Raw genomic sequence first — 17,665 nt, 5'->3', positions numbered from 1 at the left:
TCACAGGGGTTTAGAGCTGTCTCTACAGTCATAGGAAGGCATGGCACTGTAGCCAGAAGAGGGGAGGTATTCATAGAAAGTTGGGATCAGGGTGTCAAACTTTGTCTTCTGATAGTTTTCCAGGGACTCCTGTAGAGAAGGGAGAAGGCAGATCCCACCAAATGAAACCATTGCCTGAGCCCTCTGAATTCTGTAGCATGTGGATTTCTTAGTCCTGTTCTGCCCATCCACTTCCCCAGCTTTCTGCTCCTTCCTACTCACCTTTCCTTCCCCCGGCCATTTTCTTCCTCATCAGAGTCTAAAACCAAGTCCGCTGTGGTAATGATGGAGCTGCACAGAGATGGAGTACACACTGTAGGAGGGAAACCAGAATCAAACTACTACCTCTAGATGAATGTTCTAAATGATCCAGTCCAGGATATAATGTGAGTGAGCAACATACAGTAAATAATGTGTTACTCACTCTTATTTACTATAAGTTGCTGCAAAAGTAATTGCCATTAAAAAATGGCAAAAAACCGCAATTACTTTTGCATCAACCTAATAATAATGAATATCTGCTGATATTTTAGAAAGAGGGGAGTGAAATTATATTTCCAGCTCATTTTTTTTCTTGTCTTTCAGTATAAACACAGAGGCAGGAAGAGAAAGAAGTTTGGAGCTGTCAAGGGTAATGGTCTGCTATTTAATGCCAGGCTCTCCCTAGGTTAATCTTAATATCTCTTTTCTATGAGGTCACGGGTCTACAATCATAAAATAGATCAGTTCTTGGAATCATTCATTCTCAGAAAATAATGATCTTGGAGGAAAGCCTTTTAGGAAGACTATCAGGCCTGGAACATTTCTCCTAATATCTATTCTGCCTATCCATGGAAATTGAATAATGATTGAGTTGGGCCATGAGTCTTGCCAACTTGGTGGTGGTGGGAGATGTAGTGAAAGGACTATTGGATTTGGAGGCAAGATTTCTGGGTCCTGTTTTTGAACATATTCCAGATTAACTTCCCTAAGTTTCAAATTCCTTTTTCAGAGACTGCCAATCTACAAACCTCATGGGTTTTTGTGATGATCACTTGGTACAATGTATGTGAAACTGCTTTAAAGTGACCTAGCTCTCTATGTATGTGAACCTTACTATTATTGTTCTTGGAACTTTGACTTGTATCCTAAATCACAGGCATTCAGACTCTGATCTTAAAAGGTTTTATTCCCTATGAAGCAATCTACTCAGCTTCCCACAAGATTCTGCCTTCACCTGATGTATTCAGGCTCCTTCCTTCTCTGTTTCAAGAACTTATTGCAAAGATGACAGAGAAGCACCAGACCTACTTTCTCCTCAGAAAATGTTATTAGACTCCTCTGTTATTCCAGACATCTCTTTTCCTAGGTTGCCTATGGAAATCTGGGGCCCTAGTGAAGCCTGGAGTAGCCAAGAGAGGGAGAACCCATAGACAAAGTGATGTGAGGTGAAACCTTAGAGTGAGGGGGAAAAAAAAGTATCATGAAGTCAGAAGTGTGGAAGAATATGACCCCTGTCAGGCCTGTCCATCCTGTCCTGCTTCTAAATGTATGTTGCACCTCTTATCTCTTGTAGGCACCTGCAAAAGCTTCCTTTGCAGAGTAGATTCCTGGATGATTTACAGCAAGATCCTTTATCTGAGGAGTGAGTTAGAGCAAAAGCAGACATCACGTTGCTTGTAAAGCCAGGGGAAGAGACATATCTTGTGATGTCACCTTTGTGATTCACTGAGTTGTAGCTCACTGTGGCCTCTTTACTTCTGGCCTCCACCTTCTGACTGGACCTTATCACCCCCGTACTTTTTTCTTCTTAACCATGTAACTATTGGATTCCTTTCCTCAGACAGAGCCTCTTTTGTTACTGGATGCCGTATTATCAGGACCATCTTAAATCCCTTCAACTTATCTTTTTCCTTCCACACCCAGAGCACACTCAGATACCAAACTTTCTAACCAGGACCCCATCTATCTTTGGATACTGCCTCCTTATGTGGCCCAACTCTTCGTATCCCTCTACTTTCAGGATCTCAACCACTCTCCTAACTTGACACACTTCAAGGATTCAGTGGTTCAATTCACTGTCCTCCATCTTCCATGGTTCCAAGTTAGGGCCCCCAAAATATTTCAGCTGTGTGAAGCCCTGGATAATGGCCTCCGACATGACTTCAGGAACATAACCAGAGATCCATCAGGCTGTTCTTTACCCTGCCCACTCTCTGTCTCTGGGACATGTTTCCCTCAGTTTAACCAGAATGTCTTCCTGCATTCCTCACTGCCTGTACTTTATCTCGAAGGAATTTTTCCTTTAAATCAGAGAAAATTAATTGGTTCTCATTTACCATGTATCTGAAGTAGGTTGTCTCTATTATAAGTAGCCTATCTATATATCCCTATGTATTTGTTTTTTTTTTTTCTAAAAAGAAAAGTGTCCTTTGCTTCAGCTATATTTAAGAAAAGTTTAGGGCTGACCAGGAGCTTGAGCTTAGAAAGGCAAAAGAGTCAGCTTCAGATCAAGTTGAGAGCCAGCTTTGACTTTTTGAAGGTTATCAGGGAAAGGGAGGGATGTTGACAGTGACATAGAACATCTCATCTTGGGTTTCTTTATTTGTATTTGTGACTATATCTCAATTTAAAAAACTGATTAATATAATGCTTCCATACAAACACAACAAAAAATACAAATAAGAAAATCAGAAAATCTAATAAATACCATGTCTTAACCTGGATTTATTAATCCTCCCCTCGATAAGGATCATGTAATAATATAACATTATACAGTCATGGGATGGAGTAATTGGAGTTAAACAGGCATCATAGAGCCAAAAATTTCCTATTCAGCCTCTAAAAACAGTAGAAGAGAAGATACTTCCTATGTCCAAAAAAATGGCATTAGACCATTGCGGCCCTAAGTTCAGAAGGGCAAGGATAAATCTCCATGACTTTGAATCTTTTGGTGGGGAATAGCTTCTACCGGCCCCCAGATCTCCCCTCTATTCTTGACATAGGATGTGAGATGAATGCTGCTTCCAAAAATTATTTTCTTGGTCTTCATGAAAAAGTAGAGCTGACCACCAACTCTCTGGGCTCTGCATAGGTGATGAGAAGGATGAAAGGAAGGAGAGGAGGCCCACGAAAAGGCAGAGTAGATATAAGATTTTAGAAAACCTGGAGTAGAAGGAGAAGATGCTATCAGACTTGGGAAAAATTTTCATATATCTTCCTATTTTTCTCATTCCTTGAGAAAGAAATCCCCACATATCTTCAGATGGCCCTCAGAGCTCTAGAAAAGAACTGGTTTCAAAGCTAGGGACAGGGTGAAAATTGGGTCACCCTGACATACATCTCAATCTCTACAAGCCAGCCCACATCTGAAAGGGTTCAAGCATAAAAGCATTTTCCTGAAAACAGTGGCATTTGTTAGAAAACCTACCCACAGCAGACACAGAACTGATTGAACTTTAGGGGGAGGTGGTGTTTGGGTGATATTGCTGAGGTGGATACTGCTGGAGTTGATGTGGCAAGGCCAAGGCACAAAGTAAGTGATCTGCTATGGGTTTTGGGGTTTTATTTAGACAGATTTTGAACTCAATAATGAATTGTCCCCATTGAGTAGGCACCCAGGGAAATGGAAGCCCCTTACCTTGGAGACTACATAGTGGCTAGCTTGATGACAGCATTGCAGGGCAAGATATCATATAAAAATCAGGAAGAAAATGTTTGTGGGGCAGCCACTCAATGGCTGCAGATAAATGAGGCAGAGTGAGGAAAGTGGAGGTTGAGAGAGCAGGAAAGAATAATAAGTGAAGAGGGGAGAAATGACCTATTGAGTTGTAAGGAATGGTAATGCCACCATCATACTTAGTCAAGACATCTCCCTCTTTCCCTCCTGACACACACAATCTGACTCAGGCTCCACATGCTTACAACTGATGAGGGTGCTGTGGAGCACATTGGTGCTATCCTGTCAAAACTATGTGGGTGCCCTGTCTTTGAACAGAAAGATGTCTGCAGGATATTTGCAGTCTCATTTTGGGTAAGTGATATTGGTGCCCTTCCTCCAGGAGTTCTTTATGAAAATACACAATGTAAGAATACAGTATGAATGTTTGGCCCTAAAGGAGTTGAAAGACTTCTATGAACTTCATGTTCTTAGTAGAGATGTACAAAATCTCCTTTGGACACACCCAGCACTCATGCACTTCAGGTAGGTCTTGCAATTTCTGGTTAAGATGAAATGTTTCTAGGGCTCACCTTAGACCCCTACTCAAACCATGAAAGTCAATGTGAACAAAGTTACCATGTAAGTTCACATCCATATCATTTGGGCCAATGCTATTGAAATGCTGAATGAAGCAGCTCTTGGGGAAAAAAAGCCTCAGGTAAGTCATTAGAGTATTGCAAATTAAAGCAACAAATACATCATTATACATATATAAGAATAGCTGAAATTAAAAAAAAAACTGACAACACTAATTATTATCAGTTGCAGAGCAACAAGAACACACATTCATTACAGGTTAACACATAAGATGTCCAGTCACATTGGAAGACCTCCTGGCAGTTTCTTGCAAAATTAAATGTAGTCTTACCATAGGAACCAACAATTGGGCTCCTAAGTATTTACCCAACTGCTTTGAAAACATGTCAAAAAAAATTTGCTCATGAATGCTTACATTATCTTTATTAATAATTGCCCAAGCTTGAAAGCAACCAAGATGCCCTTCAATAGGTCATTTAATAAAAACCGTGCTATACTCATGCAATATAGTATCATTAAATTATAAAAAGAAATAAGCCATCAAGCCATAAATACACTTTAAATGCATACTAGTTGGCCTACATGATTCCAAGTGTATGACATTCTGGAAAAGGCAAAAAAATCATGATAGTAAAATGCTCAGTGTTGCCAAGAGTTTGAAGAAAGCATGTATGGGGTGAATGGGTGAAAGCACATTTTTTAAGGCAGTGAAACTATTCTGTGTGATACTATAGTGGTAGATATATGCCACCATGTCTTTGTAAAAGCCTATAAAGCTTTATAGCATGCGGAGTGGACCTTACTATATTCAAATTTTAAAAATCAGGAGGTTGGGAGAGTCTAAGATGAATGCAGAATCCTACAAAACAATCTAAACTGAATTACAAATGCAGGAAACAATCCCACTGAAGGGGGATAAGGTACGAATTGCTGACCTAAGTAATTTTGAAAATAAGCAGCATCTGTAAGTTTAAAAGCAAAAGAATCTGTTCATAAATACTGTACTCTAGTTAATAAAGTTGTTTCCTGCAAGGAGGTGGATTAAAATTTTTGATAATGCTATATATGTTGAAATAGTAAGTAAATGGAAATTTTTAAGTAAATTGAAATATTGAGTAAATTGATGTCAAGTGGTGGGAGTAGGTTTCTAGCCTCAGCTTGCTTAACTAGAAAAATTAAATAAAGTGTCAGTAACAAACAAAGCAATGAGTAAAGTGTACTAATTATAGTAATAAAGCAAATAATCTCAAAAACATGGTATTATCAGCAGTAGTTATACTTATGATAAAGCTGTGTTGTTACCAAACCCAGATCCAGCTGTTTGCTATTCAAAGAGGCCAAGGTGAGCAGATAAAGACCGCAGGAGATCGAGACCATCCTGGCCAACATGATGAAACCCTGTCTCTACTGAAAAAAAAGTACAAAAATTAGCTGGGCATGGTGGTTCACCCCTGTTATCCCAGCTACTTGGGAGGCTGAGGCAAGAGAATCGCTTGAACCAGGGAGTAGAAGGTTGCAGTGAGCTGAGATTGTGCCACTGCACTCCAGCCTGACAATAGAGCGAGGTATCGTCTCACCCAAAAAAAAAAAAAAAAAAAATCCAAACATGAGAGATGAGAATTGGTGGGAGAAAACGCAGGCAAAACTAGCATTTTAAAATACCATCTTAAATTGTTCAGTCTGGATGGAGGGAAATATAGGGAAGAACAGGGCATTGGTATCAAGAGGTGACAGAGGACTGCTTACAAGCAGGTGCCAGCAATGGTCCTGAAAATTTGGGGACATCTTTGTCTTTGGTCAAGTCACAATGCTCCTATGTATCTTTAACAAAACATAGTTGTTTACATACTTCCCCTTTAATCTCAGAGTTAGTTTCAAAAACTACATGATTGCTGTTTTCGCACATTATCTCAGTGCTCTAAAATTATCCTAGCCTATGTGCAGGAATGGGTAAAGTCCTCTTAAATAAAAATGAAGTTAGTTATGCTATAGTTCTTCTGCTGTTTTACTGTTATGGTGTCAGTTGTTAATAAAAAATGAAATAAAATTTTAATAAAAGATTCTAGAAATATTACCTGACACTAACAAAAAGCAACTTATATTACTATTTGTATCACATATTTGAAAAATTCTGATGGACTATACATTAGTAGGATGAATAGAGTTAACTATAATATATATTTCAAAATAACTGGAAGACTTTTGTTTTGTTTTGAAGACACTCTGTCTTGCTCCATTGCCCAGACTGGAGAGCAGTGATGCAATCTCTGCTCACTGCAACCTCCACTTCACAGGCTCAAGCAATCCTCCTGCCTCAGCCTTCTGAGTAGCTGGGACTACAGGTGCACACCACTGTGCCCAGCTAATTTCTGTATTTTTTTGTACAAAATACAAAAATTAGCTGGGTGGGGTTTTGCTATGTTGCCCAGACTGGTCTTGAACTCCTGAGCTCAAGCAATCTGCCCGCCTTGACCTCTGAAAATGCTAGGATTGCAGGGATGAACCACTGCACCTGGCCGGGTTTTTTAGTGTCCTCATCACAAAGAAATGATAAATGTTTAAGGTGAAGGTTGTACTAGTTGCCCTGATTTGATCATTACAATGCATACATATATAGAAACATAACTGTGTACTCCATCAACATTATTATTATGCGTTAATTGTAAATTTTGAAAAAGAAAAAAGAATTGAATGTAAAAACAAATTTACATGAGAGGGAACTGAATATATGTCAAGCCAAAAGTAGAATACAATTAGAGAGAAGCTTAATATTCCATGCCCGTCATTCCATAATTTAAATAAAAAAGGAATTGTCCAGCTCTTTGAACACAAGTGAAGTTAATAACAAGTATGCATCACAAGAACATGGCTACAATTTTTAGAAAATGTGCATCTCAGTGATTAGAAATCATAAGATCATAAACAAATAATATACATGACCAACATAAAATATAGAGTAAATTAAATAACAGAATAAAATAAAATCTGATTGTAAAATTTGATAAAAAAAAAGAATATTAACAAGCAAATAGGTAACCATTTAAGCTTATTACAAAGTAATATTAATTAGAACTCTGATAGATAAATTACTATTTCATTCAAATAAATAAGCAATTAATTAAATTAAATATTTAAATGTTCATGTTTTGTCCCAGTACATTCCTTCTCTGAAAATAATTCTTTAAAAACATATTGCAAAAAACATGAAAAAATACAAGAAACATGAATCCACATTCTTCTCTAGATGTCACCTTATTTTCTTTTTCCATTTGGCAAACTTCCCCAAATAATTTTCTATACGCAGTGTTCTTAATTTCTCTTTCTGTATTTCCTCTTCAACTTACTCCAGTCATGTTTCTATCCCATTCATTCTGCTAAACCAGATCCTCCTAAGGTCATCAATGGAGTCTGTTTCTGGGTTCACTAGGACAGTTCAGCCTCATCTTTTCTGAAAGCACCACTGTCTTCCCTTCGTTAGATTCTGCCTCATTCTTTCCTATTTTTCTTTATAACTGCACTGGCTATTTTACCTCAGGCTCCTTTACAGATTCTCCTTTTCTGTTCTACCTTTGAATGTTGAGGGTCTGTAGGACAAGATTATGTACTCATCTCATTGTCCCCTCTGTTTATAAGTGACTGCATTCATTCCCATGTCCTTTTTACCAGACATGCAATAAAGAATCTTAAATTAATACCTTTGCCCATGGCATTTGTTGTTTGTTCCAGACCCGTATTCCCAATTGCCAATAAAATTTCTGCAATTTCATGTCTCCCAGTCACCTTAGAAAGGACATCTAATATTTTTCTTTCTCAACATTATTTGCACCTAAAGCTTCTAGTAAGATAACTTCATTTTCTTTTACTTATTTTTGTAGTGTTTCATGTAAGTGAAATTGGTACAGTTTTAATGTTTTTTTTTTTTCCTGTAAGAATGAAAGCTCTTCAACACAGAAAGGAACTGTATTTATTCACCTGTATTTCTTAAATAATTTATTTCTAATTTTTTGTGTACATAGTAAGTGTATATATTTGTTGGTTACATGAGATATTTTGATACAGTCATGCAATGAGTATACCTGCATTGCTTGATATCAATTCCAAAATATGCCACATTGATACTCACTTTATATATATTATGTAAATGGAATGAATGAATAGGTAAGTAAATAGTACCATCCATTCTTTGATTTGGTTCAGAAAACTAGTGTTTGAATTTTGGCTTTAGAATAAACAACTGCCAAGAAGTTTTGTTTGAAAAAATTTTAATAAACAATAAAATGTAATATTTAACAGGATAGAAAGCTAAACATGTTTTCTAATCTTAAGACAATGTAAAGACAAACATTTGTTATATAAGAATGTAAATATCATAAATATGATAAAATATAAGAATAAATAAATGAATAAAAATAAATAACATCTTAAAGACTAATGCCCCTGGACCTAAGTCTTTTTAACATATACTTGCTTAATATACTGACAAAGTACTTGCAGAATTAATTCAACCAATTCTCTGATTAAAGCAGAAATAAAAGTCTTTTGAAACAACCAGAGTCACATGTGCAAGTGCTATATGGCAAATTAGTCAATGAGAATCATTTCAAGATGAGCCGAGGTCTCCATCTTTACTTCTCAATCTTTCTTGCAAGTTTGTTGTTAAGAACAAGGATCTCAAGATTTCCACTCTGACAATTTCCCAGGCACAGTCACTGTATTTCTTCTCTTTCAGGTAGACCTGGATTCTCTGGAAGTACCTCCTCAAGGTCAGTGCAGGACTCCTAATCGCCCCAGCAGATTCTCCTTCTCCCATTACCTGCACCAAGCAGGTCTCCAGGTGTGCCAGTTGCTGATGAAGTCTAGCGTGGAGTTGGTCTAAAAAGGTCGTGTTCCAGGCAGCAGAGGAGTGCTCTGTGTGGAAGAGGTTGAAGATCTGCTGCAGCATCTCATGGAGAACAGACATGGCTTGGGCCTTCTGCACCTGGCTCCCTTCCACCATCTCCTGGGGGAACCTGAAGTCTCTTCTGTCCTTGAGACACAAGAAAGGGGAGATTTTCCGCATTTGGTGTAGAAGCACCAAGATGTTCCTGTTAAGTTGGCCATGGTTCCGAGCCAGATCACAGGCCAGAGATCCAACAGGGCTACAGCTGGTCACCACTAGAGCCACCAGTAGAGGGAACAGGTGAGCCATTGGGAAATGTGAGTGCTGCAGGTTTTACTGAGCTGGAATTAGGGCTTAATCTTGGACCCTAGGTTTTCTGAAGGCATTCCTTGTATGCATGGCTTTTAATAGGAAAGAAATGGTTTTCATTTTCTGAACATTTCTCTGTACTTTCACTTTCTTTTTTTGTTTTCATTTGTGTGTTCTCCCTATGACCTTAGAAGGATGACAATAATCTATTAATTTTGGATTAGAAGTTTATTTTTCCCAGTAAACTTCAGCTGTGTCAATACAAATGGATAATTAATCAAATGAAAAACATTTTGGTACTAAAGTCATAAGTGTATAGACTATAAGTATGTAAATAATCTGACACACTCACACTATACTAACTTTATATATTATACATATTTATATATACACATTGTATACAGTGAATATATGTATATGTAATATGTACAGTGTATATATATATATATTCATATGTATATATGAAAAATTCCTTTTCTCTGTTCTAGAAACAAAATTTTAACCCTTATCCATTTTTACCCTCCTAATTTTACATAGAAAGTCAGGTCCTATGGGTTTCCATATTTGCTTGGGGATTTACCAAATCATCTGCAGCAAATAAGCTCTTTAGAACCAATAACGGGATTTTGCTGTTGTTTGTTTTTTAGAGAAGAGGTCTTACTCTGTCGCCCAGGTTGGAGTGTGGTGGCATAATCAGAGGTCACTGCAGCCTTAACTCCTGAGCTCAAGCAATCCACATGCCTCAACCTCCTGAGTAGCTGGGACTACAGGCATGCACCATCATGCCTGGCTAATTTGTTGTTGTTGTTGTTAGAGATAAGGTCCCACTATGTTGTTCAGGCTGGTCTCAAACCCCTGGTCTGAAGCTGAGGACTCCTGTCTCAGCCTCCCAGGTAGCTGGAATTACAGATGTGAGCCAAAAACGAGGTTTTGTTTACTGTTTTATTCACAACAGAGGATGATGATGAGTGAATGAGCTTCTCTGATGTTTTTCTTCCTTCTAGAAAACATTCATGCAGATCTGTGTGGTTACGCTTCACTGGGACCGCAAGGTAAGGATTAATATAAACACTTTTTCTTTCCATCATTTACTTACTGAGGTCAATAGTACTCCCCTGGGTGTGTCACTATCCCAGGTGGAATCCTGATACTTTACAGGTGCAAATGGATGTGGAGATTCTAATTTGCAGATACTTTACTTTCCCAGCATCTCCTCACTCACAAGGTAGTTATCACATCTAGTAACACCTTTTTCTCTAACAAGTACTCTCAACCCAAACCCTCCAGACTCACCCTCAGGAGTCTCACAACATCCTGATGACTTCAGAACTCTTTTGGTGAGAGGAGATTGGTTCCTTTGTGAGCAAAACTATTAACCCTCCAAGACCCTTGCCCCTAGAGTGTTTGTCTGAGGGACCCTACCTCTTAATGACAACCTTCGTCTCTCCTGACCCGTGTGTCCAGGTATCAAAAGTTTCAACAGCCCTCAGATGCTGATAGCAAAGGTTTCTTTTGTCTAAAGAAGGTGGAAGAATTACCCAATTACAATCATTTTACCTTCATTAGTCAAATAATTTCCCACCATTTGCTTACTGAGGTCAATAGTGCTCCTTTAGCTGTGTCAATTTCCCAGCTTGGAATCTTAGTTTATTTTTCATTAAAAAAATTTTTGGGGGGTATGGAGTCTTGCTTTGTTGCCCAGGCTGGGATGCAGTGTCATGATCTCGGCTCACTGCAATCTCTTCTGCCCGGGTTCACGCAATTCTCCTGTCTCAGCCTCCCGAGTAGCTGGGACTACAGGTGCATGCCACCTGTAGTCATTTTTGTGTTTTTAGTAGAGATGGAATTTCATCATATTGATCATGCTGGTCTTGATCTCCTGACCTCAGGTGATTCACCTCCCTCGGCCTCCCAAAGTACTGAATTACAGGCGTGAGCCACTGCACTGGGCCCTGATATGGTTTTTATTGTTCAATTCTTTTATGTAAGCTATTGAACATTTGTTATCCTCAGTGTTTCTCAGGTGGGCACAGGGGATCAGTGATGGTGTTATCTTTCATTAGAAGCTTATATTACAGAAACTAGTGATCTTCAGTTGCTCATTCAGTGACTGCAATTCTCTCTAAGGGTTCTTGCCCCCGCTATCTCTTAGTCACTCTGACAATGCGTGGAGGTTAGACACGGGCTTTTCTGTCAGGGAGAAAGAGCTTTCCTTTATGATTTTTTCATTCTAAAATTTTGTACCTTATTTTTACATAGTGGTTTACTGGGCCAGGTTTGTCTTGCTGCATCTGCATTACTTTCTAGTTCATGACAAAATAACACAACTTAAAGGACGTAAAAGAAAGGCAAAGGAGCCACACTATTTTTATCTATAATTCACATGACTTCAGATTTTTTTCTTTCTCCTTTCAGCTTTCTTAGAAAGCAAAACTTGACGGTTGTTTTGGGGCAAGAAAGAAAACAAACCTGAGTCTGAATGTCATGAAAGTGAGAGAAAGGAAGTGGCTTTCTGCTGATAAATTAGCGAAGTATAAGTTAGCAAAATTAAATGCAGCAAAATTGGTGACCTGGGGTTCTGGCAGAGGGGAAGAATGGGGCCAATGTTAAAGTACACAGCTAGTTAATAAATCCACCTAGGCAATGAAAAGAGGGCTTTGAGAAACCCAGGGTAAAAAATAAAGGGAATTGGACAATCCCAAAGATTCTGCTCTATATCTGGATAATAATAATAATGATGACGGTACTAAAAATGATAACATTGAAATTTGTTACATGCTAAGACCAGCCTCTATTCTTTGAAGCCTCTAATCTTTGAAAATATTAACTCGATCTTCTCGATAACCATATTTAGATTCCACTCATTTATACAATTTTCAGAGAGAAATATAAATCTGAATAGATGAGCTATTCCAAACACACCAATGATTTGAAGTCAAACGTTTAGTGGGAGTCAATATAGTGGCTTATCTGGAGGACCCAATCAACGGAAGTGGAGGATGGATATGAACAGAGAATGTATAAACCAAGGAGAGGCCAGGGCATGAAGTCAGGTGAGCAGGAAAGATGAGATGATAAGGGATTCTGAGTTCCACTTCATATGTCAATGTGTTGCCATCTATTACTTTGTAGACAGAGCAACAGGGGATGTGTTGTGAGTAAATTGAACTAATTTTAAGTCCTAAGTAAAAGTGGACAATGTAACTTTTAAATAGATAAAACTGAGTAGATTTTCTGCCAATCCTAAAAAAGATCTAAGATTTAATGAGTAATTTCTTCAATTAAATACAGTAAAACCTTTATTGACTCATCAACTGCAGACATTTAGAAGCCTTTTTATATTTGACTCTTGTTTTTTTTGTCATATTAAGAATAAACAAAAAGCACCTAACAATTTCTAATCTAAAAATAGCCCAGCAATATGGGCTCTGACTTTCTGAGGATGTCATTGATTACCCAGGACACCTTCATCAGATTAGCTTGCTGTTTTTATTCCTAAAAGAGACAACTCACCTCCAGGCCAGACTTTGTTTTGGCTACTGATAGAGTCCAATAAGGAATTTATTCTCCTCCTAATCTTACCAGACAATGGTTGAGTGTCCAGTGTCAAAAAGACCTATTGTATGAGCAAGAGGGAAGACTCTATGTACTTTCTATATAGAAGCAGTGAAGAAATACTTACCAAGGATAATCTGGTTTTAACCCCAAACTCCACCACAGTACTTACTATAGTTGTCTTTATTTTTCTAAGCTCGTCATAAATAAATTAAAAAAAAAAACCCTAAAATGCATTGACAGGGTTGAATGAAACTTGCCATCAAAATCACCATTGACTGGGCATGATGGCTCTTCCCTATAATCTCAGTGCTTTGGGAGGCCAAGGCAGGAGTTCAAGACCAGCCTGAGCAACACAGCAAGACACTATCTACAAAATAATTAGCTGGGCATTGTGGTATGTACCTGCAGTCCCAGCTACTCAGGAGGCTGAACCAGAAGGATCGCTTGAGCCCAGCAGCTGGAAATTACAGTGAGCCATGATCCCACTGCTGCAGTGACAGAGTGAGACTTTATCTGTAAAATAAAATATAATAATCACCATTCATGGATAAAATAATCAAGGCATTTTTGGGAATAGTTTCAATAGGATTAGTATCAGTTCTTTTTTTGTCTATAGTAGAATTTGGCTGTGAATCCATCTGATCCAGGGTTTTTTATTGTTGGTATGTTTTTTTTTTTTTTTTTTTTTTTTTTTTTTACTATTGATTCAATTTCAGAACTCATTATTGGTATGTTCGGTTATTTCATTTCTTCCTGATTCAATCTTTGGAGGTCGCATGTTTCCTGGAATGTATCCATTTATTCTAGGTTTTTTAGTTTGTCTATATAGAAGGGTTAAAAACAGTATCTAAAGTTTTTTTTTTTGGTAATTCTGTGAGGCTGGTGTAACATCACTTTTGTCATATCTGTGTTTATTTGGATCTTCTTTTTCTTATTATTAGTTTAGCTAGCAGTCTATCAATCTTATTTGTTCTTTCAAAAAACAATCCTTAGTTTTTGTTTATTTTTTGTATGGATTTTCACATCTCAATTTCTTTCAGTTGAGCTCTGATTTTGGTTATTTCTTTTCTTCTGCAAGCTTTGGAGTTGTTTTACTCGTTTTCCAAGTTCTTCTTGGTATGATATTAGCTTGCTAATTTGGGATCTTTCTGACTTTTTGATGTAGGCATTTAATGCTATTAATTTTCCTCTTAATAGTGATTTAGCTGTGCCCCAGAGATTCTGGAAGGTTGTATCTTTGTTTTCATTAGTTTCCAAGAATTTCTTGACTTTTGCCTTAATTTCTTTGTTTACCTGAAAATCATTCAGGAACAGGCTGTCTCATTTCCATGTAGTTATATGGTTTTGAGAGAACTTCTTGGTATTAATTTCAATTATTTTTGCACCATAGTCCAGGAGTGTGGAGGGTATGATTGTGGTTTTTTCAATTTGTTGAGAATTGCTTTATGGACGAGCATGTGGTCAATCTTAGAGTATGCGCCATGTGCAAACAAGAATGTATATTCTGCTGTTGTTGGGTGGAGTGTTCCATAGATATCAGTTAGGTACATTTGATCAAGTGTTGCAATTAGGTCTCAAATATCTTTGTTAGTTTTCTGCCTTGTTGATCTGCCTAATACTCTGAGTGGTTTTGGAAGTCTTTTTCTATTATTGTGTGGTTATCTAAGTCTCTTTGTAGGTCTCTAAAAACTTATGATTCTAGGCACCCCAGTTTTGGTTGCATATATATTTAGGGTAGGTAAGTCATCTTGTTGCATTGATACTTTTATCTTTATGTAATGCCATTTTTTGTTCTTGTTGATTATACTGGTTTAATGTCTGTTTTATCTGAAATAAGATTAGTAATCCCTACTCTCCTTTTTTCCCCTTGTTTGTTTGATAGATCTTTCTCCACCTCTTGACTTTAAGCTGATGGATGTCATTGCATGTAAGATGGGTTTCTTTATGGCAGCATACATTTGGATTTTCCTTCTTTATCCATCTTGCTACTCTTTTAAATGGCTGCATTTAACCCATATATTCAAGGTTAATATTGACATGTGAGGATTTGTTAATGTCATCGTGCTGTTAGCCTTCTGTTATGTAGAGTTGGGCTACAGGGGCTTTATAGTGTCAGTGCGCTATGTACTTAAGTGTGTTTTTGTGATGGCTGGTAATAGTCTTTCATTTCCATGTTAAACACTTCCTTAAGGACCTCTTTTAAGGCAGGTCTGGTGGTAACAAATTTCTTTAGCATTTTTTTATCTGTAAAGGATTTAATTTCTCCTTTGCTTATGAAGCTTAGTTTGACTGAATATAAAATTCTTGGTTGGAATTTCTTTTCTTTAAGGATGCTGAATATAGGCCCCCAATCTCTTCAGGTGTAAGGTTTCTGCTGAAAGGTATGTTGTTAGCCTGATGTGATCCCCTTTATAGGTGACCTCCCTCTTCTCTCTAATATTTTTCTGTAATATTTTTTCTTTTGTGTTAGCCTCGAAGAATCTGATGACTATGTGTTTTAGGTATGTTCATTTTGTATAGTTTCTTGCTGAGATTCTCTGAATTTCCTGAATTTGTATGTCAACCTCTTTAGAAAGGTTGGGAAAATTTTTGTTGACAACATCCTCAAATATGTTTTCCAAGTTGCTTGCTCTCCCTCTCTTTATGGGATGCCAATGAGTTGTGGGTTTGACCTCTTTACATACTTGCATGTTTCTCAGAGGTTTAGTTTATTTTTAAAATTATATTTTCTTAATTTTTGCCTTACTGAGCTGGTTTGAAGAACTAATCTTCAGGCTCTGAGATTCCTTCTTCAGCTTGGCCTATTCTGCTGTCAATACTTCTGATTGTATTATAAAATTTTTGTAAGACATTTTTAGCTCTAGAAGATCAGCTGTTTCTTTCTTTAAATGGCTATTTCATCTTTCAATTCTTGTATTGTTTTATTGGATTCTTTATATTCCTTGGATTGGATTTCAGCTTTCTCTTGAATCTCAATGGTCTTCGTTTCCATACAGATTCTGAATTCTATGTCTGTCATTCTAGCCATCAATTAAGAACAATTCCTGAGAAGCTAGTGTGGTCATTTGGAGGTGAGAAGACATTCTAGCTTCTAGAACTGCCAGAGTTCTTGTGCTGATTCTTTCTCATCTGTATAGGCTGATATTCCTTTAATCTTTGAAATGTTGTCCTTTGGGTGGAGTTTTTAAATTTTATATTATTTGATGCCCTTGAGGGTTTGACTATGGTGTAAGTTGGGTTTAGTTGGTTGGTTTCACTTCTGGATGATTTCAAGGGTACAAGTTTCAGTTCAGCACTCCTGGACTTCATGTTTTAATGCCGAAGTGGGGTCAGTGCTGGGACCAGGTATATAGCTGTTTTCCCTCTGGTCCCTCAAGGTTAAGCATCTGCTGTGCTGGAGGGGCCAAGGTGTTCCTTATGTGCTGACAACAGCACTACAATGTGGGGTGCTGCCAAAAATACTTCAGTGAGGAGGTGCTGGGCAGCAGGGGTCCCCAGGCATGCACATGATGGAAGAGCAGCAGGGAGAGTCTACAGTGAGTGTGGGAGGGCTGTGGGTAGGCGCTTGCCAGCAGGGGCCCTCTTGCAGTTCTGTGACCATTATGTAGGGTCTTTTGGTGAAAAAACTATGGCAGTGCCCACTGGCAAGTGCCTCAGCTTGGCAGCAAGAGGCCATGCTGCAAATGGGTGTAGACAGGCAGGGTCCCTGGGAGAGGCTGGCAGACCGTGGGGTGCTCATATCAGACTGACCCATCCCGTGGGAAAGATAGCCCTGTTCTGTCCAGGTCCAGCAGCCAAAAAAGGCTAAAGCCACCTAGAGAAGCATGTGAGCCTTGGGGAATGTGCTGTGCTCCATTGCAGCTCTTCCTACACAAACCCTTGGCTCCATACAGGCTAGAGTTCTGTTTCTTTCAACTTTCCAGGTAGCTGTCCTTGCCAGCTCAAATGTCTGTGGGAGTTATGGGGTCTCTGGAAGCTAGGATTCCAGAGGTCCATGGCAAGAGTGGGTCACTCTATGCCTATTTTACTTATCTCTTCCCCAGAAGCTGCTCCAAGTCAGGAATGAGTCCTAGAGCTTGGCCACCTCATGCAGGTTTTCCAGCTTTCTCCTCTTTTAGCCTGGGGTCTGCATCATCCCTCCAGCCACTCTTCATGCCTTCTTTCCAAAGATCTGTTTGGAGCGTGCCAGTCTACTTGATGGTCTGGTCTCTCTTAGTGGGGGAAGTTCCAGGCTGTATCTAGTTGGTCATCTTGGCTCTCTCTCTGCCTCTCAGAAGTTTTTCATGATGCACCAACTGAGGATAATCAAATTCTTCATGACCTAGAACCTGGAGTTTATGTCTTTTAGAAATGACATCAGAGGAATACTGACTTTGAACTCCATTTTAAGGGATCATACCAAGTTCTTCTTATCACCTACACTACAGTAAAGCTTCAAGGCCTCAAAACTTTGGTCCGCATCTCACAACTCAAAAATACTCCTTTAGATTCTTGGAACTGCATTCCTTATTTCCTGCTGTCCTAATAGTTTCTTTTTTTCTTTTTTTGTATAGGAACGTCCATGGGACTATAATCAGTGCAGTCTTTAGCTTAAGCTTATGCTCTAACACAAAGCCAGAGCAATTGTTGGGTTTGTGGGCTAC

At 38.4% G+C, this 17,665-nt stretch overlaps 1 protein-coding gene across 1 annotated transcript; it reads right to left on the bottom strand.

The window, feature by feature from the left end:
• Positions 1 to 8,531: 8,531 nt before the first annotated feature.
• IFNW1 (interferon omega 1) lies at positions 8,532 to 9,850 on the bottom strand. Its single transcript, XM_032299859.1, has one exon. It carries the CDS (start codon positions 9,462 to 9,464, stop codon positions 8,877 to 8,879), a length of 588 nt encoding a protein of 195 aa, XP_032155750.1. The 5' UTR covers positions 9,465 to 9,850; the 3' UTR covers positions 8,532 to 8,876.
• Positions 9,851 to 17,665: the final 7,815 nt, after the last annotated feature.

The sequence above is a fragment of the Sapajus apella genome, unplaced genomic scaffold (assembly GCF_009761245.1).
Source record: "Sapajus apella isolate SASKATOON/1434 unplaced genomic scaffold, GSC_monkey_1.0 scaffold42, whole genome shotgun sequence".
In the NCBI taxonomy this organism is placed as follows: domain Eukaryota; kingdom Metazoa; phylum Chordata; class Mammalia; order Primates; family Cebidae; genus Sapajus; species Sapajus apella.
This window is presented reverse-complemented; position numbering and strand designations above follow the sequence as displayed.

What these genes read in the sequence shown, in the direction of transcription:
- IFNW1 (XM_032299859.1), bottom strand. Translation starts at nt 9,464, where the DNA reads ATGGCTCACCTGTTCCCTCTACTGGTGGCTCTAGTGGTGACCAGCTGT.